General features: G+C 40.3%; 4 protein-coding genes across 6 annotated transcripts in view; 3 read left to right on the top strand and 1 right to left on the bottom strand.

Annotated features, from left to right (window-relative positions):
• LOC122774833 (dolichyl-diphosphooligosaccharide--protein glycosyltransferase subunit STT3B-like) overlaps window positions 1-6,125 on the top strand; it is a 59,623-nt gene extending 53,498 nt beyond the window's left edge. Inside the window, exons 11-16 of one of the 2 annotated variants that reach the window (XM_044034378.1) lie at window positions 94-281; window positions 1,060-1,231; window positions 1,893-2,066; window positions 2,728-2,841; window positions 3,012-3,221; window positions 3,417-6,125. In XM_044034378.1, the coding sequence (XP_043890313.1) occupies window positions 94-281; window positions 1,060-1,231; window positions 1,893-2,066; window positions 2,728-2,841; window positions 3,012-3,221; window positions 3,417-3,497 (939 nt within the window). In that variant the 3' untranslated portion in view covers window positions 3,498-6,125. Of the gene's footprint in view, window positions 1-93; window positions 282-1,059; window positions 1,232-1,892; window positions 2,067-2,727; window positions 2,842-3,011; window positions 3,222-3,413 lie in introns of both variants that reach the window. The other variant, XM_044034377.1, reaches the window with a different exon arrangement.
• A 1,079-nt stretch (window positions 6,126-7,204) lies between these two features.
• On the top strand, window positions 7,205-8,703 carry LOC122774837 (transmembrane protein 42-like). Its single transcript, XM_044034382.1, has 3 exons — window positions 7,205-7,584; window positions 8,089-8,235; window positions 8,327-8,703. Exons 1-3 carry the CDS (start codon window positions 7,423-7,425, stop codon window positions 8,468-8,470), a joined length of 453 nt encoding a protein of 150 aa, XP_043890317.1. The 5' UTR covers window positions 7,205-7,422; the 3' UTR covers window positions 8,471-8,703.
• Window positions 8,704-9,226: 523 nt separating this feature from the next.
• LOC122774835 (palmitoyltransferase ZDHHC3-like) lies at window positions 9,227-20,849 on the bottom strand. Of its 2 annotated transcripts, none has more exons than XM_044034380.1 (7): window positions 20,673-20,849; window positions 18,887-19,313; window positions 18,308-18,432; window positions 17,992-18,088; window positions 17,772-17,853; window positions 16,246-16,376; window positions 9,227-14,696 (listed from the first exon to the last, which is right to left on the bottom strand). In XM_044034380.1, exons 2-7 carry the CDS (start codon window positions 19,226-19,228, stop codon window positions 14,538-14,540), a joined length of 936 nt encoding a protein of 311 aa, XP_043890315.1. In that variant the 5' UTR covers window positions 19,229-19,313; window positions 20,673-20,849; the 3' UTR covers window positions 9,227-14,537. The 2 variants fall into 2 exon arrangements, with proteins under 2 accessions (XP_043890315.1, XP_043890314.1); XM_044034379.1 differs by having other exon boundaries at window positions 9,227-10,594; window positions 20,673-20,845.
• A 5-nt stretch (window positions 20,850-20,854) lies between these two features.
• LOC122774836 (THAP domain-containing protein 6-like) lies at window positions 20,855-23,049 on the top strand. Its single transcript, XM_044034381.1, has 4 exons — window positions 20,855-21,192; window positions 21,386-21,581; window positions 21,715-21,825; window positions 22,615-23,049. Exons 1-4 carry the CDS (start codon window positions 21,113-21,115, stop codon window positions 22,849-22,851), a joined length of 624 nt encoding a protein of 207 aa, XP_043890316.1. The 5' UTR covers window positions 20,855-21,112; the 3' UTR covers window positions 22,852-23,049.
• Window positions 23,050-24,398: the final 1,349 nt, after the last annotated feature.

Below are 24,398 nucleotides of genomic sequence, written 5' to 3'. Positions count from 1 at the left end.
AGAAAGCCTGGTTTTTACACATCATTCTCCATGTCACTCCAAAAGACGTGCAACGTGAACCTGACTCAAGTTTCACTGTGCTGCCCCCTACAGGCTGGTAAGGTGCGTAAACACGTTACAGAGCAGGAGAAGGCTGAGGAGGGCCTGGGCCCCAACATCAAGTCCATAGTCACCATGCTGATGCTGATGCTGCTCATGATGTTCGCCGTCCACTGCACGTGGGTCACCAGCAACGCCTACTCCAGCCCCAGCGTAGTGCTGGCATCTTACAACCATGACGGGTGAGATTATCACACGACGTGTCACATAAAACTGCTTTTATCAGTGTACAGGCATGAACAGTGATGCTATCCAGGTGATAGATTATGGACAGAATATGATACTAAATATATTTATGAGCAACATTTTTTATTATAGTAAGAAGACATTTGGTTGTAATTATTAAATGTATCACATTGTACATGAAATTACATATTTGAAAGCTTCTTTGGTGTTTTAACTCCAGTTGTCCATGTTATTCACTTAATTTCAGATTTATTTCTCAGTTTCTGACAATAATAGACTTATTTTGCAGCATAAATATGTTTTTATTGTGAAATATTATGATGAATATCTTTATTGCGATGTCATAATGGTATAGTGTGCTATAATTTTAAGGTTCCTATTCTCCATCTGCTACTGAACAGTATTTTTTTTTTTTTTTACCAGACTTGACGCTTATTAGGCCGTCAGGTCATTTGAGTTCAACACCCATGGTCTACATGGTTTAACATTAATTAAAAAAAAGCCTTAAAACCAATTTATTTTATCTAAAATTGTCAGAAGTGATTAGTTAATTCTCTGTCACTTTATCTCTGTCACTTAATACTCTTCATACCAAATAAGTAGTAAATGATCTACAGGAGACTACATGAGCTGGGGATCCTGACCTGTTGGTTAGAAAAAGACCTTCTCTACCTACTAATATACCTCTGCCTTAACACATAGTTGAGGAAGAACATCAGAAACTCTGTAGATATGCATGTGTGACCTTACCCATCTTTAACTTTTATCTTCCAGCTCCCGTAACATCCTGGATGACTTCAGAGAGGCCTACTATTGGCTGAGGCAGAACACCGATGAGCACGCCAGGGTCATGTCGTGGTGGGACTATGGCTACCAGATAGCGGGCATGGCAAACAGAACCACGCTTGTGGACAACAACACGTGGAACAACAGTCACATAGCACTGGTGAGAGCCGCCACCGCCGCTGCTGCCGACATCTGACCTCCCATCTAAACATAAATGAGGCAATCATTTCGTTTTTCTCCAAGATAAGAAACGACACCCAGAGGTGCGGTGGCAAATGCGAGGTTTTTTGCGATGAGCGATAACAAAAATAATAACATTCTATATGAAAATCAATTTATATTAACTCCACAAACTATTGTGTCAAGCAATCAGGCTCCAACCGACGAGCACGCTTTGAACAGGCGCTGCAAATATAACCTTTGATTAAAAGAGCGCTACACCCATTTTACACGCGCAGATGGTTTATTCACCTCAGGTAATTCTATTGTGAAATCACTTTTATGACGAGGAATGGAACACTATCAGGTTATTTTTGACTTGGTCTATTGCACCACCATGAGGCTGTAACACAACACTGCACTGCACATGGTTTTCAGCCAAATTTTCCATTCATCAATGAGTGCCAATTGGCACATGGAAAAAAATCTATATTGGAAAATCTTTTATCTCATAATATTACTATCTGCTGTAAAATCAAGTGTTGGTCACTTTCCAGAACTTTCCTCTGTCAGCACTTCATATCTTATGAAAAGATTAAAGCATGTGCAGCCACAGATAAGGGCACATAAGGTGCAATGACCTGCCATGTGTTTGTATGCAGGTGGGCAAAGCTATGTCATCCAACGAGACTGCAGCGTATGAAATCATGAGGTCACTGGATGTCGACTACGTCCTGATCATCTTTGGCGGTGTGATTGGCTACTCGGGCGATGACATCAACAAGTTCCTGTGGATGGTGCGCATCGCAGAGGGAGAGCACCCCAGGGACATCAGGGTGAGAACATGAGAAAATAAAGTGACGGAAGCTGCCTACAGTGTGGAATTCATCTGTGTGAGCACAGCTGACATGTAAAGAACAGAGACATTCCCTTTGACAGCAGCCCTGCAACGCTGAGCATAATCTTCTTTTAAAATGTTTTTGATGAAGCAAATTTGTGTTCTCAGCTAATGGGAGGCTTTGCTGCTCCCTGCTGTGTTGGCAGTGTGTAGATTAAAGAGAAGCAAATGCTCATAAATCAACTTATAATGACAGTCGGGGCGGGGGGATTTTTGTGCCTCGGGGTGGGAAAATGCATTATCAGCGAGTATTTCAGAAAATGTAGAACATTTTTAATCTAATTTATGTTGTAGATTTTACTCCACAACTTGTGACAGGTTGTTCAGTCCCAGGCTCCACATGTCCATGTGTCCCTGGGCAAGACTCTTAACCTAAAATCATCTTTAAATAATAAATATAATGTGAAAACATATTTCTGCGATTATTCTTATGTGAGGAATAATGAGGTGATGCTCTAGTGCCCTCTATTGGCCTTTTTTTCCTACACAGAGGTCTCAGGTTTGGCTGCAAAATGAAATATTAGACCATAGTTTCATAGTTTGTCACTTGAAGTGTTTTTCCCCCCTCACCCATTTCCTTATCTTTTCTGTCCACCCAGGAAAGTGACTACTTTACCCCGCAGGGTGAGTTCAGAGTGGACAAAGCTGGCTCGCCCACCCTGCTCAACTGCCTTATGTACAAAATGTCTTACTACCGCTTTGGAGAGATGCAGGTAAAGTCATATATATTATTATTAATATTATTATTATTATTATTATTATTATTATTATTATTATCATTATTAATAATAATATAAATTATTAATATTACAACAACAACAACACACTTATTATAACACAGAAGTAATGACGAAAGAATCACCCTCTTTCCATCTCCGTCTAGTTGGACTTCAGGACACCACCAGGCTTTGACCGCACTCGTAACGCTGAGATTGGCAACAAGGACATAAAGCTGAAGCATCTGGAGGAAGCCTTCACATCGGAGCACTGGTTGGTCAGGATTTATAAGGTCAAAAAGCTGGAAAACAGAGACCGTGTGGAGCAGAAGCTGCGGAGTACTGACTCCAGTAAGCAGAAGTACACCTCCAAAAAGGTAGGCTGCGCTCACTCCTCCCGTCTCATCAGAAGTCCAGGTCATGTTCTGCTCATCTGCATGTTCCACTGTGTGTGAGAGCTGGGTGCTCATTTCGTTTCCATCTGTATGTGCTTTTTGCGTCTCATTATTATTATTATTATCATTATTATTAATAATAATCATGTATATGTCTCGTCTATTTTCCCTCTGCAGACGGCCAAGAGGAAGCGTGGATACATCAGGAACAAGCTGTCCCTCAAGAAGGGCAAGAAACAGACCAAGAAGTCTTTATAGAAAGCCCACCAACAACAACTGAGACACAGTGTGGACGGTAGAGTGGAAACAAAATCGTACAGTACTTTCAGTAAAAAAAAAAAAATAGAAAAAAAAAATAAGAAAAATAAGAAAAACGAATATAAACATGCAGCAACAAGCAAATCACCCAATCAAGATGAATGAGAAACACCGGGGCCTCTCTAGACTCCTGTCATCCCGGAGAACATGTCAAACCCCAGCTAACCTCTGGGCCGAATAACTGGGGTGAAGCAGGCGGAAAGCAGGGGATGTCGGCTCGTGCGAGATTCTGCACTGGTTTTTAACCTGAGGAGCTGTGACCTTAGACCTGCTTTTCTTTTTTTTGTACTTGAACGTGCAGCGAGTGATGGGTTGACAGACGGAGGGGGTGGGATAAGATGTCCTGGGTGTGGGACTGCTCTATGCATCATTCACACACACACACACATACAGAAAACACAGCACTGTCGAACCATGTCACAAACCAAGCACCGTGACCCCTTAGACCTGCTCACACTGAGAAAAAGGGTGGTTTTGTTTTTAAAGAGGGGAAGGGGGGGCCTGAAATGGTTTCTTCCCCCTTGTTGTTGTCGTTCTAACATTAACCCACCCACCGCTTCCTCAGTTTGAACTCGGCTGAAAACATGAATCCACTCACATCAGTTTTTATTGTGTTTTCTTTTGCTTTCTCCTTAGAATCCATTAACCAACAGGAGTTTGCATGTGTGCGTACACGGTCTGTGCCGTTAAGGAGAAGCCAACCTCGTACCGCTGCGATGATGGCACATGCTAATTTAAAAGTAGACTATATAGACTACTTAAAGCTGCAGTAGGCAGAAAAAAAATAGTTTAAACATGGTGAGTGTCATCCCCACATTGTTATTAAATAGTAACATTTTTGGGATGGAGGCTCTCTGTGCTCAACTCTGCCCAGATTAAAGGCCGGTACAGTTAGTTCTGGCCTGGAGTTTGTATGGGCCTTAACACGGACACATGCGTGTGATATGTGACTGATGATCTGCAGTCATCTCGTGAAATGCTCCGTCCTTATTGACACATAATTATTTCATTTACTCTCCTGACTCTATTTTAGACTTTTGAGGTTGCTGTACAGTGTAGGCAGTTATTGCCGATGCTGGAATGGCGTCTTTTCCACAACGGGCCGTGTACGTGCAGCTGATAAGTGATCCACACCCTTTCCCTCTGAAGTCTCCCATCATGGGGCAGTTTACCTAACGTTGTAAACGGAGGCTAAAGGTAAAGTGCAGAAATGTACTTCTAACCCCAGCTTTTAAAGTATAATTCCTGTTTGGTGCAGTTTTTTGCCGTCTGTGTCTCTCTGTGGTTGCTTAAACAAGCTCTTACCAAAGCAGGAACGATGAGCTGTTGTTAAAACGGGCTTTAAACGACCTTATAAATTAAATAGTTAGTTAGTGAAGGAAACCCCACATGATGATGTTCACAGAAAAACAAACACTTTCCCTGTGTTGTCTTCCACTCAGTCTACAGGCTGCGGGTGCTCACTCACAAACAATAACATGTTGAGTACACTCACTTTAGATTTTAGCCTCGGTTAAATGACTTCCAGTAAGTTTGTATGTTATGAGTATGTATAGGAGTTCAGTTGGAGGACTCGCAAAATTATTTTAAAGTAGAATCAGAGCAGAAGTAGCTAAAATACCCTGTCATTTATATTATTAAAACTATATATCCCACACATCGCCAAATGATATATAGTAAATATGACTTAATGAGCTGGTCTGTTTTCAGCCCTGACTGAACACGTAATTGCTTGACGACTGCGTTTCCAGTTGCTGATGAAAGTACCAGCCAAAGTGTAGTAAAACTAGAATGATGTCATCGTTGTCTGGGACATTTGTACATGATGAACCACAGAGAGCCTTCGCCACCACTGAATCGCAGTGGGTATAACATTTAAGGGTTAGTTTGGGATTTCTGAGTTGGGGTTGTGTGAGGTACTTATACGTATGTAGATGACTAAACTAAATTTAACCACTTTAAAGAAAAGAGGCTCATCTGATAAAATATGTCATCTTTCAGTTCTTTTTGTATTTAATTAAAAAACAGCACTGCATGTCATTTCACAGGAGGCATCATGAGAGACATACAGAAGGTGGACATAAAGTTACCTTTACTAATTGGCAGCATTTTCTCTTTCATTTGTGTCCCCGTCGTACAACATCTTCAGAGTTTCTTCTCCTAAACAAACTTCTCGGTTACTCGTCCTGCCTTATTTTTTGTTTCTTAAAGATATTATAAACATATCGTTCCTGCGCGATTCTGTTGTGAGCTTAAGTCTGAAGAATACCACCACAAGACAATCCAGACTGTGAGGACAGCATTTCAGCCTTAAAAGAAAGAAAGAAAGAAAGAAAAACAAATTACTTTTTTTTCCCCCCAGCGCTCAACTCTGGGGGAAAGTCGGTGAGTGTATTTATTACATGGACAGTGGAGGCTGCGATGACTTAAGTGAGGGCAGCGTCCTATCATGAAGTGCAAAGATTTTATTTTGTGTTGATTTTTTGAGGTTTTCCTCCATCAATTGTAATGAACTCGATGCAGGTGTGCGAATGAAACATGCCTTTTTTGAATAAAGGGTTCAATTAACACCTGTCTTTTTATTTATTGTACTATTGTCGTGAAAAAACAGCTTCACCACATTCCAGTCAATGTCCTAATTTGCTGCAACAGTTAATACTTTCTTTGAGGATATTTTAAATAAATAACATGTTCTGATATATTTTAGCTTCCTAAATACTACTACTTTGCTCCTATGTGGTCAGCGTATACTGGATTTGATACTGATTTTTTAAAAAGTTAATTTAATTGTTAAAAAGTGTGCAGTTCAGGTTTGATTTTGAACAACACATGAGTTTATTTGTGCTTTTCTTTACACTAAAATTCATCTGTAGACCACGAAGGCAAATGGGATATCAACATAATATGCTAAATTAAACTGTAAAATGTTGCTATTTTACATGTATGAATACATTTGTCAAGCAAGCAATTATCCACTTAAATTCATTAAATGTATCTATTCAGTAAATTTTTTTTATCCCTTCAACTCCATTACGCAAACATTGACCTGGTCTGCTTATTTAGGTTCCACTTTATCTTTTACTTTTTGTTCTATTTACTATTTTTAATTTTTAAATGATTGTTAGTTTGATAATTATGCTCTTTTTTCAACAATGTTTTCAATACAAATGTATACTCAACATACAAGACAAGAAAAACATAAGTAACAAGCAAGGGTGTACAAAATTAATGAATAAATCAAACAAAAAACACTTCCCTCCCAGGGTTACTTTCTGGCATGTCAATATGTTTTGTTAATTTATTTCTTGTTTACCCTTCAAGACATAACTAATATCTTCCAATGTAATGCTTAATATAATTTGTTTTAATTTCTTGGCTGCGTTTTTATTTTTAAAAACGTTGCTACTGCTCTGTTTAGCATTTTAATTATGCTAAATATGTGATAAAATGTTTATGCGTTTTTGCATCCAGTCCTCGTATTGATTCAACAACATGTCTGTTATTGTTGAGGGGACAGTTGTGTGAAGTGAAAGTGCGTTGACAACTGGTTTTATAACAAAAACTAGGGCCTAAGTCAGGTTGAAGTTAGCACGATTAGCTAAAAATTATCATACGTCATCATGATGCGCCGTCACGAATGTGTCACGTGACTCCTGGAGTTGCTTCGTTGTGATTGTGAGACGGAAGCAGTGGTGTTTACGGAAGAGAAATGGATTTAATCATGATTTTGTAAAGTATATGCATGATACGCGTCTTTAAATAACCCGAAAGCCTGGGGTTGTAGCTGCGTGGCTAACTTTAAAATGTTAACATTTAAAAGATACACCTCATTACATTTGCATGTGACATAACGTTGTTATGAGGTATGTTCTCCGGGTCTTTTTACGCGTTATTAGCTGGCTTTCTGAGCGCCGTCGCCTCGTTGTCTGCCAAACTATCTCTCGGTGCAGATTATCTGAGAGAAATGTGCGAGTTAACGGTGGACAGCTGGACTGAAACCAACAGAGGAAGGACCGACTGTGAGTGGGTAAGATATACTTCCAATTTTTCTTCCAACTCATCCTGCATTAAAGTAAACTTTGCACATAGGACAAATCCAGTGGTGTACACAAGGGTGGGGGGACAGGGGCAATCGCCCCCCTCAGGTGTCCTAATGTACAAAGTGCACTAAAGTGTCTCCTTGTGTCACAAGACACATGCTAAAGATCCCTCTTGAGTGGTAAAAACATGAGGAAGTGTCCTGGCTGTCATTCAATTGTAGTCTCTAAAGCAAAATATAAATTAAAAAAAAGATTTTTGTGTGTTTTTCTTTTTTTTTTTTTAAATGATTGATTGGAACTAGAACATAAACTAACTGTAAGGCATGATAAAGTCCAGCAGGAGGCAGTAATTGAATCAATTCTGGAAACAAATAAAGGGCTCTAAAGATACTGACGTAAACAGTGTATGTTGTCCATTTATAAACAAAAGAAAATACTCAAAAGTAGATGTCAGTCAAAGTAAACACTTTCCCCCTTTGACTTGTTTACAGCTCCACATCCCCCTGCGGCTGCTGTGTGGAGCGCTGCTGTTCACCTGCAATGCTGTCATGTGGACCTTCTTCTCTAAGGCTCTCCGTCACTGCTCCTCCTCAGCCAGAGCTACAGTCACGACCACCGCTGCTAACTTCATCTCCTCGGTAAGCTGTCTTCCGATCCCCCAGTTATGTCCATGTACTCTGAGTCATGCTGTGCCTCCATTTTACCCAACCCTCTTTGGTTTGTGTCCAGGCTGCACTGGGGAGGGTGATTTTTGGAGAGACCCATGCGACTTTATGGTGGCTGGGCATCAGTCTCACTCTGTGTGGACTGCTGACACTTCATGGATCCACAACTCAGACCCACCCACAGGTGGAGGACAAAAAGGACAAGTGACTTAAGGAATTAGTCTTGTGTGTGTGTCTGTGTGAACATGTATGAATGTCTTTGATAAGACCAAAAATGTATAAACCACATAAAGTGAGGACATTAAGGGCTTTTTCAGAGTTAAGACTTGGTTTGTGGGCTTCAGTGAGGTGCAGGTTCACAAGTTAATGTTAATGTTAAAATCATGTTCTATTCACTTGCTAAGTTTTCCTACAATGAAATTACATAAAAGTCTGTTTGTACTTCTTCTTCCTTGAATGCAGTAATGCAACATTCCAGATGCCAACTGCAGTAAAACACCAAAAAAAAAAAAAAAGGTTTGCATAGTTCTTGTGTAGAGCCAAAACCTATCATCTGCTAGAAACGTTTTTGATTATTCTTTGACAGGAAGTGTTAAACTACATACATTTACTGATATTAGCCCTGCATAGTTGAACATTGGTTGGCACTGGCCTCAAAGCAAGAAAGTCGCAGGTTCAAACCCTGGTCTGTCCTTTTGAGTTTGCAGATTCATGTGGGTTTTCTCCAGTTGCTTCAATTTCGATTTTCTCTCTGCTGCTCTGTGTGAAAATGTTGAAACTTTAACCTGTTCATTTTCAATTAACCAAAAGATTTGTCTCCGAAAATGGTCAAAAATGTCAGAGTTTCACCCTTAAATTTAAATGTATTGTTCTTTCAAACTCAACTCTAAATCAGTTAATTGCGGAGCAAAATCACTAAAAATAAGAAGCTGAATCAACAGCCAGTCTTTGATAAACGCAGATATTTCATTAAAAAAAACTTTATTTTAGAATTTAAAAATGAAACCCACAGGCACACAACACAGGTTATTGGAATAATGTAAACATGATAAAATAGGATGTCTATTATACATTAACAGTAACAACATTAAAACACTTTTAAAAAAGCCCTTAGACCATTGTTTTCACTCAAGTACATGGACATGTCTTCATTGTGAAGAGGACATTTGTTGACCAAACGAGTGACAGGGAAGAAAATGGCAACTTCTGACACAGATCCCAAAGTTAAAGTGAATGAGAGGCAAAGTAATGTCATAGGAAGTCAGATAAGGCACAAGGTGAATTTAAATCCACAGAGTGGTGTTGCTGTATCAGTGGTGTTCTCCTGAGATAGCGTCAATATTACAGAAAACAGAAACACTGCAGGTTTAACAGCATCAGTTTACAGAATAAAACTCATCTTATAATGTGGACCAGACGAAGGAAAACATCAATTATTATGAGATACATTGTGATTCTCCTTTGTACAATTACAATGCAATGTAAAAAAATAATTGGACATTTAAAACAGTGTGTAAGTTAAATACTCTTAAATTTTACATTAACGGAACTGGAAGAGCAGTTAATATTGTTTAAATGTACAGGAAGCCTGTTCTACAGGTGTCTTTGGTGGAAAGAGTTTATTAAATGCAATTTTAAGTGTATCAGTGAGTGGAACATTTAAGAGATGGAGAGATCCGATCACCTGTGTTTGTCCTTTCTCATCTGAGAGGAGCTCAGAACATGTAGCAGTGATCCTAAATGGATTTTAATGTTCGGAGCCCTAAAACCTGTTGTTTTTTTGGAAAACGGGTATCAGAAATATCTAAAAAAAAAAAAAAAGAAAAGTCTCAAAAGACCACTAACCTAACCCTTAATCCTACTAGATTAACGCACATGCTCTAGGTCATCTTCTCCATTTTAGGTATATTTCCGTGGCAGCAAGACAGCATGCAGGGAAAGTGAATAAAAGGCCCAAGTCTGCTGACTAGAAATCAGGCTTACTTCTTGTTTGGCAACCAACATTAGAAATTCTATGTCCAGGTATTTCTTGCATCGCAGAAATCCTTGGAAACAGCGATCTTGATAATATTCCTGAAGAGAATTTCCACCGTGAGACGAAATGTCCCCCTGACAGCAGGCGGTGCTAGTTGAGTGGTATCTCGATGACGTCCTCCTCAATGATCTCCCCCTGCGGAACAGTGACGTGCTCTGCAGTGTTCTTCTTGCAGCTCAGCCCTGCGAAGGGGCTGCACCAGGACAGAGAGAACGGGCCTCCAAATGCCACCTGCATGGCCTCCCAACACGGCACCTTCACCCACTTCCCTGTCTCACCCTTCAGACGCTCTATGCCCTGGAAAAAAGACACATGGAGGCTGTGAGGTGAAAGGAGCCGAGCCAGAAATAAACGACAATGGGTGTGTATCAGCACAACATGCACAAGTCAATCACACATATGACACAGTTGATGGCAAAAAAAATCACATAATCATTACACTTTTTTTGGGCTCTTTTCTCAGAAACAAGTGAAACTATCCAGACTAAAAACAGCCTTGAAACTTTCATTAGTACAAGTACAAAACACCTGAGGCTCGGTAGGTTCTACTAAGTGTGAGAAATATTCAGCTGGAAAACAAAAGGGACAAAATATCAATACAGCAGTACACTGTATCTGTGTCCTGACCCTGGTGGTTATCGATACGCTGGTCTCAAAAATCAATATTTTAAGCTCTGAGCAGAGTATCCCGTCAGACTATCTGAGAAATAATGGTTGGGAGAATTTTTTGGGATTCAATAGCAGCAGTAAATTGTGGATGGAAGCCAAAAATAAATTAGTTAACACTTTGAAATGAAATCCTGTAAAAAGAAAATATATATAATGACAGCCAATTTTAGTAATCTGTTAATCTGGCCATATTCCGAAAGAAGTCTGAGCAAAAGCTTCACTTGTTTTCTAAGAAACATACCCAAGATTTACTCAAAGCACAAAAGTACTCATGCATGCACTTTAAAAATATAAATGATTAAACCCAATGAATGACAAACATTTGAAAAGAAATAACGGTGTGGGTATCACAGGGCTCACTCACTCATTCATTCATTCATGTTTTGGTTGAATTTAAAACAGCGACGACGACGACAACAGAAAAAGTGGGGTAATTTGCATTTTGGCGTTCGGAGTCGAATCTGCATGCGTGTGATGTGATGTGACTATTGTGACCTCTGCTCCAAGCTTACCTCTGTGTCACAGTTATTAAGAGCGGTCTGCTTCAGAAAAGGCTTTCACAGAGTGAGTTATCAACCAAAGCGAATGCATGAGTGTGGAGAGAACATTTCACATGGACATGGCAAAGTGGGATTAAACAGAAGACAAAGATGAGGAAAATGTGAGAGAGGTAAAACGGGGAAAATGACTGATGCACAGGAAGTAGAGACTTTTGTTCTTTTGGTAAACATTATTCAAACTTTGAGAAGTAAAAAAAAAAAAACGAGTAAAGACAAAAGAAAGCACTTTGTTGCAACTGAGAAATATTTATTCTCTGCGCATGTGCTGAAAATATCTTCAGAATATTTGGAAATGATTCAAATGTCTCTTTTAAAAAAAAACAACTCTCCAACATGGAACCAGCAGTTCACATAAATACATACATGACTTTAATCGCCTTCGCCTGTGCCATGCATTCAGATACCAGAGACACAAAATATCAAGTAAACACAGAAGAGGAGAATTAAATTGTACACTGTAGAACAGACAGCATTTCACACAGGAAAAGTTCTGAAGTGATAAACACACACACAGAGCCAATCAACCTTTTAAGAAGCTGTGTAAACATAAATAAAAAAAACAAACAGGAGCTGAGAAATACAGTTAAGCTAAAACCCCAACTGCTGCAAAATAAAAATATGAGATGGTTCTTTTCTTTAATACTTCGATTTAAAGGATTTTTTCAAGAAGAGGGGATTAAAACGCACTTATATAAACAGCATTCAGCTCAATGCCAGTTTGGAGGGAGGAGATTTAGACTCGTTATTATGCTGTGACCAGGGAGAGCTGAGAAAAACGTCATAGAGCAACGTAAATGAAGATTGATAACCTTCTAAATGGACACTAGATTGGGAATATTTTCAGCCATTAACCGTCAGACACCCCATTCCCGTGGCACTATATTTTCTCAGTGTAGCAGAAGTCCCCGTTTACAGCAAAACAAAGTGTTAACTGTGTTCCTTTACTTAAAAAAACCCCCAGAACTATCCCTTTAACACCACTAGGATTTGTTAAGTTTTCTAATTGAAAGTCAAGACGGTGTGTTTATCATTCACACACACCCACACACATGCTAACAACATCAAAACACCACATGGCTCCGGGGCTGTTTCACTGCCAGAATCACTGCCAAATCTCTCCCTAACACACACACACAAACTTGTCTTTATATCTTAGTGAGGACAACCCCATAGACATAATGTATTAGCCCAGAAAAAGCCTTTTGAAGTTGTGGGGGGTCCAGAAAAAAATGTCCCCACAAGGTCAAATGTCCTCACAAAGACAGGTTTGCATTCCCTCGCTCTTTACCCTAACCTTTACATCCCAACCAAGTACCTAACCCTCACCTAAAACTAAGTCTTAACCCTGAACAAACATTTTAAAGTTGTGGGGAGTCCAGACAAAATCAAAATGTCCCCACAAGGTCAAAATGTCCTCACAAAGATATAAATACAAGTGTACACACACTTGGCACACAGGCAAAGACTTTCTCCAAAATGGGGGGGGGTCCACATTTGAACTCACTAAATTCTTTTCATTTCAAAGGATGAGTAAAACTTCTTAACCGTCCGAGTCCCAGCAGCCGCTAATCAAATTATTTGGGTATAATTCAAAAGGGCAAAGATGAAAGGATTGAACTGTAGACAGTGAAGCTTAATCATAAATCTGGTACAAAGGGATATTCCCTACTCATCCATTGAAATGAGGTGGCAGTTGAAATGTATACATAAATACACTTTTTTATATAATTTAGCTTAAGCAACCCTTCGAGTGGAAAACAAAAGAAAACACAGGGCAGGGAAAAAGGTGGCGCTTCTGCTACAACAGAAAGCAGTTCAGAAAAAGACCGACTCATCACAGTGTTTGCAAACAGGACACACAAACTCAAGTTCTTTCTTCAACTCTGTAACTTGAGTTACTGAAGGCAACACAAAAAATTGAATGTAAAGCACAATTTGTTTGGCAACACTGAAAGGTGAAAAGCTGCCCGTGGCTAATGTGTGTTGGGTAGGGCTGTCGCTTTTTGTCCAAAATTCAGATATCTACTTAAATTTAGGAGGGAGAGTTTGAACCTGAAAAGTTTAAATCACATTCAAGTTGAAAATATACAGCCTGGAAGCTTATCAGACCGCCTGAAGTAATTACCCCGTGGTGCAACAGAGGGCGATGTGAGTACAGATTGGCCTGAGATCCACGTATGTGAGAGTATTTGGGGTTGTACACTAGGGATGAGCCAATATCATACTCTGTATCGGTCTAATACTGGTCAAAATCACTGGATTGGATAAAAAATGTAAAATGTGATACAATCGGATGCAATAAAAATCAGCAGCAGCATTTTAGCTGAGTCATTTTTGGGCTGTTATGGGAAAATAATACGTTACATATTGGAGAGTTCTGTCTTTTCAATAGCTTGAAATGGCACAACTGTGTTGCTTTTATAGTTTAAAAGGTGTGAAATGACTGATATCGGTAGATAGATATTCGAGTTTGTGATATTGGTATTGGACACGTGAAAGTGGTATCATGCCATCCTTATTACACACTTATAATTATTTTCATAATCGATTCATCTGTTGATTATTCAGATCCGTAGTGTTTTTCAAACCAGGAAATTACGATGTTCACTTTGTCCACAAACTATTATGATTCAGTTTTAATAATTACTTTGTTATGTGGATAAAATTTAAAAAAAAAACTCAACCCAATTATCAAAATAGTTGACAAGTAATTGTTTCAGCCCTAGACCTGCTTACCTAGCTCAGTTGTTAGCTCCACCTGAGTACGTCTCCACAGGCAATGCAACAAGACTTAAACCTAACATGACTTATTCCAACAGTCATTGCATGTACGGCAAATATCTGAATATCCTTTAAGGAACCGTATGTAGTGTAAAATTCCTTCAAAGTAGATTTTGGGTAAAAGCGACAGCCCTAGCATGTAAATTATGTTCAACAGTGAAAGGATGGACAGAAAGCCACAGGTCTGCTCAGTGGGGGCTGGGGCGAACCTCGTTCCCCGTGCTGAGCTCTCACACCACATACTGGTATGTCTCAGCCTTCCCATGGTCAGGGGTGGAGAAGGGACTAAACCACAACAAGGAGAAAGGGTGCCCGAACACCGCCCTCATGTTCATCCATTTAGTTTTTTTAGCCCATCTTCTCTCTTCCTTTTTCAACTGCTCTATACCCTGAAAACAAGAGATAACCAAACTTCAGTTGGTGTGCGTTTTGTGACCCGATCAGCAAATGACAAACCAAATTGAAGGCGAGCAACTGAAGATCCAAATAAGTAATAAAAGTCCGACCATTTCTGGAAATAATGGGTTATTTCTCTACTAGAATGATGTTGTGTTTGGTGTGTTTTGCAGTCTATGTGTAAAAACTCTCTCCATGATTAAATAAAGATGGAGCTGAGCAAATACCTCACTCTCTCTTTTAATGCAACCAGGTAAAACTAGTCCAATTAATATTGACTGTCAATAAGCTGTAAAACTGATATATGAGCTGCTTCAGCAAATAGAGAAACCAGCATGACAAGATCACTGCGAGATCAACAAATCAATTTTGCCAGCTGAGGAACTTAACTGTTAGCAGTTTTTTAATAGCTGTAGCTATTAATTCAATAAGCTGATCATGGTCTTTCTGCAATTGACTTCATAGCTATCTGATATTGTTCAAAAACACACAGGACTCAGGCTAACACTCATCATCTGCCACAACTTGTGATCCATGTTGAAAGGAAGTAATAAAGGGGCAGTTAAGGTTTAGGCCACTTGATTTGTACTATGGTGTGAGGGGGGTGGGTGCTTCACATACAATTTGGGAATAAAAAAGCTGGAATATGTAAAAATTTGGGGGGAGAGACTGTTGGGAAGTGATCAACAAGGAGGAGGCTGCAGCTGCTGCACGAGAAATAATTCTGCTGGTTTGCTAGTTTCCCTTGCTAGTGTGATTTGAGGCGAGTCTCTGCAGGGTATGTTTTTAAATATTTCACACTTAAGGCCCATTTGAGATTACTTTTACATGGGGAGGTGGAGTACTGTAATGTTTTTGTACTATTAATGGCCAATTTGCATGGGAAAAGTAAAACTACCACAATTTGTAGGGGACACAGAGCCGCCACAACGGCCAACGTGGGCTCCAGTGTCCGGCTTCATTAGCAGACACTCACAAAAAGCACCACCGTCACCTTCTTTCATCACGTTCACACTACTCTGCTTCTTGATATCACACAAGTGCAGACAACAGATCAACATAGTGCCTCAACGTTTGAAAATCTGTGGACAAGTGCTTGGAAAAAGGAAATGACAGGATTAGTATTACCCATGGTCATTTTTCCAGACCTTTTTACCCCAGGTAAAAGTCGCTGTAATCTTTACTGGCATCTTCCAGTAATGATTACTGACATGGCACAATCACTGAGAAGCAGCTCTGGTAATAATTACTGTACCCCACCTCTCCATGTAAAACTAATCCTGCCCTAATAGAGCTTTAGTGATTGCCGATAATGATGCGACTTGCAAAACAGCAGATGCGACTTGCAAAACTTTCTAAGTGGCTCATCAAGCTGAAAATTGTAAAGTGCAAGCTCGGCTTTAGCTGATACAGTTTGATTTATGTTTGAAGTGGTGTTTCAACAGCAAAAAGTTGAAGCAGCAGGTAGAAAATCTGAAAGTGGGAGGAAGAGGAAAAATAAAGGGTTAGGGGGACTGCCCATCACTTAGTTGGGTCACTTACTGTTTCGTCGGTACAGATGGAGTGGACTTGGGTGCCAAACATCACAGAGGTGAAGATGAGGAAGAGGAGGCCCTCAAAGCACAGGAGTATGAGGAGGATGACTGTGGCTGGGGGAGAGAAGGTGCTGCATTCTGCAGGGACATGGAGGAAGAGAAGCGCAAGGGTAAAAAAAAAAAGAGAATAACGAGAGGAGATACTATGCCACAGTCATTTCAATAAGGATGCAAAGTTTCAAAGCTATTTGGTCTACAGGTCAGTTCATGTGTCACAAGCTCAGGATGCTTCAGTATCAGAATATGGGCAGAGTTAATGAATTTAAATGGTAAAATCCATAGCCTTTGATTCATAGTGCTTTAATTAACAGCAGTGATTTAAACAGGAAATAGCAGTTGAAACACACTGAAAGTGCAGGGAAGCTGCTGCCTGACTGGAAGACTGTTTCCATTTTTCAACCACAAATTTGCAGTAAGTGTGAGTGTGTGAGTAAATGGTTCTTCGTCTATTGGCCCTGCAATGGACTGGCGACCTGACCAGGGTGTACCCTGCCTTTCTTTTGTCATCTGGGATTGGCAGCAGCAGTCCCGCAGCACTCATGTAGAGGATAAAGCGGTATAAAGTGGATGATCTTTTCATACAAATCTTTGTTCAATAGTCTGGTCTGAGGCACCACCAAATACAAACATGTCTCTCAGCTTTCAGAGAACTAAATCTGACTGAAGCTTCCAAACAAAAGACAAAAAAGAGGTCTCCCAGGGGATGAATGTTTGCTGCATATCATACTATTGTTTACTGTAAACCTCTTTGAAAAGTGTCTTTCATATTGAGGCTAAAATGCCAAAAAGAATGTATTCAAAAACATTGGCACTTTAATGTTTATGCAACATTACCTTTGGCACAATTGCAACCAGGATAATGGACAAAACAGGTTGAGGGAGAATAAAATCATGTAACAGTTGCCACATCACTGCAGACGTGGTAACAGGAAGATAACATGCTGAGTTGTCAAACGGGTTTCTACCAAGGTCCGCCGATGTGTTACTCACATACTGTAGGGGACGGACGAAAATGTCCTCACATCTGTAAATAATGTGTTTTTCCTCTTCTGTAGAGAGGAAATGGCAATACTACAATAAAATAAACATTCTATTCTTAAAGTTTGTAAAATGTTAAAGTGTTTTTGGTCTTAAGTGTGAAGTTTAAACTACTATCTTTTCCCTATTTCTTTGTCTCTTGTAGATTTGTAGGACCTTGCACGCCTTGACAGAGGTATGTAACATTCTATTTTCCTTTTTTTTAACAAATTCACTAAAAATCAAACGTTCATTATATCTTCCTTTTTGCTTTTGAGATGAAGGAAATGGGAGATGTTCAGTTCATATTCACTTACTGTCCTAACTGTAATTGATAGAGTTTGTTTTTAAATAAAGCATTATACAATATACATAATTTATGGTACTTGTGTTAAAATGCATTGCAAAAGAATATTTTGAGAATACATCAGTTAAGGACTTAAAGTTCCAACTCACTTGTCCAATCGTCTTCAAAGCAGTTGAGGAAATGGAAGACCACCATGGTCAGAGAGTGGAGAGAAATTAGTGCAATGTACATCTGAGTTAAAAAAAGACAAAGAACACAATGAAGGACAATGCAGCACATAGACTAAAACAGACAAGGAGAGTTTGTCTTTGACAGCCATCTTTTGGACCAAACCCATTTTTAAGAGACTTATTGTTGCAATGAACTTACTGTGAAAAGAACAAAATACTTTTGGTTGTTCTCTCCAACACAGTTATTGACCCAGGGGCAATGGTGGTCCATCTTTCTTATGCAGCGTTTGCAAACACTGTGAGACAGAAGAACAGTGAGTTATGTGTAAGGCAGGTTAAAAATAATGAAGTATTTTCTAAATAATAAAATGAATACAAAAAAATGACAAGAGGCGAGAGGAGTACTTTTCTATTTTACAATTTCAATGACACTCCGCACCATCTAAAGCACCGCAGCAGTGAATGTGGGCCTGGGTTTGTGAAAACTAAACGTTTATATGCTCTATATGCCCTACCTGCAGTGATGTGCCCGGTCTGGCTTGATGCTGCAGCACTTGGGACATTTGTAGACCACCTGCCCTGGTTTTAGCTGGAGGCTTTCTATGTATTCCTTAGTAGCATTCCCCTTTGGTACTGCACCCTGGTAGAAAACATTACCACATAGGAGATTATTATAATTGTCAGCTGATTAATCACCAAGCTAAAGCAGTCTAATTAAAAGCTGAAACAAGCCGTTTGACTTTTATCAGTATGATGTTAAAATCAATTCCACAGATAGTGATAGAAAAATTACACCATCCACATTTATACTGGTCCTTGCTTCCACTTTGTTATTGTCTTGAATTAACTCCCCCAACACACACACACACACACACACACAGCTATCAAATGCCAACTTCTGCTATATACACCCATTCAGGCAAAGCAATGACATAACTAAAGCTATAGTATTACTATGTAATGCACATCTGTCTTTTTTGTTCGATAGCTTGCAGCTACATCTGCAGTCCTGCGTTCACAGGTATGAAATCATTCCACTACATCTAGTCATCCTGTCTGCTTTGTGAACAATTAACTTACAAATTCCTACTTACAGGGTCAGTGCACATGGCCCTGAGGTGTGAGGCGAGGGCAAGGAAGGCCAGAGTGTTGAACAGGGTCCCATTCACAATGCTGTATGTCAGACTTTTGGAGGGCAGCAGCATTACAAACAGCACCACAAACTCGGCATACAACACAAGCAGCCAAGTAATGATGGCGCACACAATGCCACAGGCGTCCCTGATGAACCACATGGCAGAGGCGGAGGAAGAAGTGATAACATCTTTGGGGATAGGGATGCGCTGCTCAGCCTGTAGGAAGCTGCCTCCTGCCCCATTCCCGGTCTGCCCACGGCCATGTTCTACGTCCCTGCATCTGTGCACCGGGCTCTTCATCCTTCATCTAAGCAAGATGCCTGCTGCTGCTGCTGCTGCCACCACCACTGGACACACCGCGCCTTCAGGCCTCAGTCACCGCATGCTGTGGGGATAAAAGCAGGAGGGTTGCAAGTTAAAGTTAAAGGTAAAACAGGTGAAAGCTTCTAACTAAACGTTGAGTGTATGAAGTTGGGCTGTGAATCCAGCGATTATGATACATAATCTGATACAGGGGTGATGATATGATATTTTGTGACCCGTCAATATGGCACAGAGCAGCGCACCTGCCAATATAACTGGTGTAAGAGCATTATGTTTTTAAAATGACTGGTCATGGTGATGTGCATCAGCACAGATGTGTTATTATAAGCTCTGAAGTTCAAAAGATGGAGAAAAATGTATCTGTCCAAACATGGTAGATAATCAAGGCTGTGATATCAGTACTGGGTGCAGAAGAAAAACATGGTATCAAGTCATCCCTTAATAGCAAACTGTGCCAAGACAAAATAAACAGTGGACTGTCAGAGTCAAGGTCATAAAGGTAGTATTGCCAATTGCAAAGAACCAACCATCTCATTTGAGTAACTAGCACTTACACCTGTGAGGCAGTGGTCTGTGCTTGTCATTATAAAAGGAAAACTGGCAGACATTAAAAATGGTATACATAAAGTTCAGTGTTTATTTATCTCATCTAGGGCTAAAAATATTCACATTTAAGAAGCTGATTCACCACACAAAAGTGTGTGACCATTTGCTTGGTTTCCATGTGGCACATAAGTCATTGAATCAGTAGCAACTGGACTTGTGGATGACTTAAGGAGAAATATGACCTGGGTTTATAAAAATCTACACGGACATAATGTGTTCCCTTTTTGTCCACTAATTGGCTGGAGTGAGGCTTAACAGCCAATCACTGCGACGTCTCTCACACAAGGACGCTGAAGCCGACTCGGGGTGTTACAGCAGGGGCTTCTGTCAACAGAAGACTGCCAATACACACCGCCCCGACGACAATGGTCGACTGTCCGACGGTCGGGGGAGTGTGTCCCAACATGTCCATGACAACTCGCATCTCAAAACAACAGTGAACACGAAGGAACTACCGGATTTGTATCATGTGAGGAGAGTTTACGAGCTATTAATGCTGACAGAAAATAATGCTAGGGCACAATGTTCTGCGCTGCTCCATCCCGAAGGTTCCCGAACTTTCACAAAGTACCAACCCCGAGCACGGAAGGTAAACAATTATCCCGGAACTTCAATTTAAATGCGGTGGAAGCGCACACAGTTCCCGGTAAAGTCGTTAGTTCCTGGTGAAAGTTCCTGCGGTTGAAACCGCGGCTTTAGACAGTTTAAAGGCCTGTAAACACCTACGGAAACCTGACACACGCGCACACTGTCCGTTTTTAGCATATGCTAACTGTTTAGCTCAAGGTGTGCTGTATGTGCGGGTCGTTCTTACCTGTTTCCATCCACTCGTCGGTGTCCTTCCATGTAGTTGTAAAGCGGTATACGCCCAGGAGCATCTGAGGGTCTTCACTTCCAATTAATTACCATTATTTTTGCTGCTGAATCTCACCTGACAGAGGAGCATCCTTCGGACACACTGCAGCTGTTCCGTATCCCTCGACGTCCTGCCCCGCCCCTTCACATACAGAACGACGTCGTGATGTGGGGGGGGGGTCAAGGAGTGATCGACAGCGGAGAAGACCCGCCCCTAGCCTGCATCTGATTGGGGTATTCTGTTTTCTCTTAACTCCAACCAATAAGTTCTTTCTATCTGAAACCTCTCCACCCTCAGTCGCAGAATAGGGCGGGGCATAGACGTGCATACGTAGATGCCGCATTCAGAATAAGTCAACGTATCCGCCATTTTGGGAAGGGCACGGACTGGGAAGAACGATGCCTAACTCTTGTTCTGCTTGTGGCTGCACTAATCGCTGCAATATTCAAGCAAGATCCCAGGGAATTACTTTTCACAAGTAAGTATGTGCATTAAAAACGTCATATTGAGAACTAAAGTAGCTAAGGTTCGGGATAATGCTAAGACCTGTACCTGTTGTTGACTGTTTTCAGAGGTGGAGGTTGTCTCAGCTGCAGCTTAAAAAAGATGCAGAATAATTACCCTGTTTTATTGCTGTCAGTTGTTAGACTAACTTTACTCTCACTTTGAAGGTTTCCCAAGGATGATGTGTTGAGGAAGCTTTGGGAAGTAGCCCTCAGAAGGGAAGGTTTCAATGCAAGTCAGTCATCCAGACTCTGCAGTGAACACTTCAGACAGGAGGACTTTGACAGGACAGGTCAAACTGTCAGGATCAGAGAAGGAGCTGTTCCATCTGTCTTTCCAAATTTCCCAGCTCATCTCCAAAGGGTAGGTGAAGTCTTTAAGTATTAGTTAAATCAGTGTTACACACACTATGCTGAAAATGTTGCTTGATGAACCATTGCATTTCTTTAGATACAGTAGTTCATCTAGTTTAAAATGAGTTTTTCTTTCATTAAAGCCAGTGGAAACCAGGACGACACTGACCTCAAAGAAGGCTCAGGAGAGCACATCCATTAACTCCTCAAAACCAGAGACGGAGCCTCTGTCTGTGCCTTATGTGCCCAATGTTGAGTACCCCAAACATTAACCAACATCATCCTGCCCTTATTCAAACCTCTGGTCTTCCCATTCTACATTACAAGCTAGAGTTTCCATATAGTGTATATGGCAGAGCTATAGTCATTTCCCTTCTTTTCACATTTTATTTCTTGCACATTACTTGGACATATTTATTTAATACTCTTATTTCCTTATCTTATTGGCTGCTGTAACACTGCAAAATGTCCCCATGTGAGATGGATAATTGAATATTTTATCTTATTAATATGTATCACAAATTTTTTTTTTTAAGACTTGGAAAATGTGCATTTGTGTGTGTTTCCATCAACCGCTGTAAAGCAAATACTGGGAGTTAGTTCTAGAGTTAGATATGTGTCCAAATAGTAGTTGTTGATACATGGTTGTGTTTCATACCTGCTGCACTTCATTTTTGCGGTAATATTCGCTTCTTACACTAAGTGCAGGAATGTTGTGGTTACCTAATCCTCGTCACATGAAGTCTAAATGTCCACTTTTATTCATTTACTACATTTTGCTCATTCAATTCTACCTTTTGTTATTCTACCTTGTGTTTTTATGCTTAAATCAAAATTATCCATAAAGACAGGCTGATGTAAACCCACCTACACTCATGCGCATGCTCATCCTCTGAATGTGCATCATACACACTCACGCAGTGCCATCAGTGGGATTGAGGGGTGATGAGATTTTGAATGCAGGCCATCTGACAGCACACTGTATGAGCTATTGACTGGCTGTGACTGATGACTCCAAATATTTTCATCCTCGTCTCTACCAGGACCACTTCTACGCACTGCCTACATCTGCCTCTGATCTGACAGCCAGACTCAATCAAGCCTTGACTCGGATAGAGAGTCTGGAAAGAGAGACGAGGAATGCAAAGGATCGGGAGCGGAGAGCAAAGAACACGTTGCATGGTCTCGTGGAGTATCTGAGGCAGAAGAACCTCTTAAATGAGGAGCTAAAAGACTGGCTGGATTTATACTCGGGTAAAGTGAAAAGAAAAAAGACATGAGACAGTCGGGCTAACGTGGGTGTTATGTAATGTTAACAGGGTTCCAATCCATTAATACAGGTCAGACGACACTATCTTCTGGTCTGGAGCGATAGACACGGCATGTCATGTTAGGTGATTACAGAGCCAAATATTTGTGCTGTAACAGCTGAGAGGAGGAGGGGTTAAACCAGGGGTGTCAAACATACGGCCCGGGGGCCAGAACTGGCCCGCCAGAGGGTCCAATCCAGCCCACAGGATGAATTTGTTAAAATTTCACACTACAATTACAATCTAAATCTCTTCCAGATACCTGTGATTAAATGTTTGTGCCTTTATAGCCAGTGTGATGTGTAAATAGCACATTTAGGCACGATATTGTTGAAATTGCACTTATATTTCTCAAGAAACTTCATGTTTTTGTAAAAATATCCCTCATTAAATGTAAAACAAAGGATAAAAAAAGCAAGGAGTTCTTGTTGTTCATAGGTTGTTATGCTATTATTTTACTATTTTTACGGGTCCGGCCCACTTGAGATCAAATTGTGCTGTATGTGGCCCCTGAACAAAAATGAGTTTGACACCCCTGGGTTAAACCATGGGGTGTGGCTACGTGACATCTGTGAAGAAGAATGTAAACAAACCATGGTGTCTGAAGCAGCCTCTATGACAATTGCTGTGTTAGGCTGCAAGATAGGAAACTGGTCGGGCACCGTTAAACGTATGAGATTTTGTTGGTCGGCTCCATTTTATTTCAAGCATTTAGTGTTGATCAATCATTAAAAAAATAGAAAAGTGAAGTGTTGCATGGCCCTGCAGAAGTCTGTAGTCGCCACTAGAGAGCAGTGTTGTACAAACAATTTTATTGTGTTTTTTGTTTTGGACAGATACATTGTACTGCCATCAGCTGGAATTCATTACGCTGTTAATGATAACAACATTTCCTCTGTCGTGCAGAACATTTTAAAGTTGAACATCATAACTCAAATTAAGATAAGCTAACCAGTCAGCCTACATGTGTTTCAATCACCAGCAGGGACTGAGTTTGAGGTTCTATCATAGTTTAGTCACATAACTGTGAAAGTTTGAAACCAGAGTGGAATCTTATTGGGGGTTCATGTCAAACGTAAACTAAACAAGAGTGAAATAAATCTCCTCAGCCAAAGGAAAACCCCTTTTGATAAATAACATGTTGATATGGCAAGTTAATGGCATTTAACCAAAAAAGAAGAAGAAGAAAATATTCACCTTTTTTGCATGCTGCACTGTGTGGGATTTTATGGTAAGCTCGTGTGCACGTGAAGCTGACTAAAATATGATGCTTGTCAAACAACAGTGAGACTGTGTGTGTGGATTTAAGGTAGATTTGTTTTGTTCTCTTTTTGGACCTTGAGGACTGCAAAAGTCTACCTTATCGCAGCTGTTGGAAATGGAAAGACAGACACACACTGCATTTTCTATTAAATCCTCGAAGACTATATGTGAGCCTCGGGGGGGACTACTTATGTGATACAACTGAAAAAGAATAGCATTTATGGTTTCCTCAGTGAGTATGTATTCATTTTGTT

This window comes from Solea senegalensis, linkage group LG9, assembly GCF_019176455.1.
Source record: "Solea senegalensis isolate Sse05_10M linkage group LG9, IFAPA_SoseM_1, whole genome shotgun sequence".
NCBI lineage: Eukaryota > Metazoa > Chordata > Actinopteri > Pleuronectiformes > Soleidae > Solea > Solea senegalensis.
Note: the sequence above shows the minus strand (reverse complement) of the source record. Positions and strands in the feature narration are given on the sequence as shown.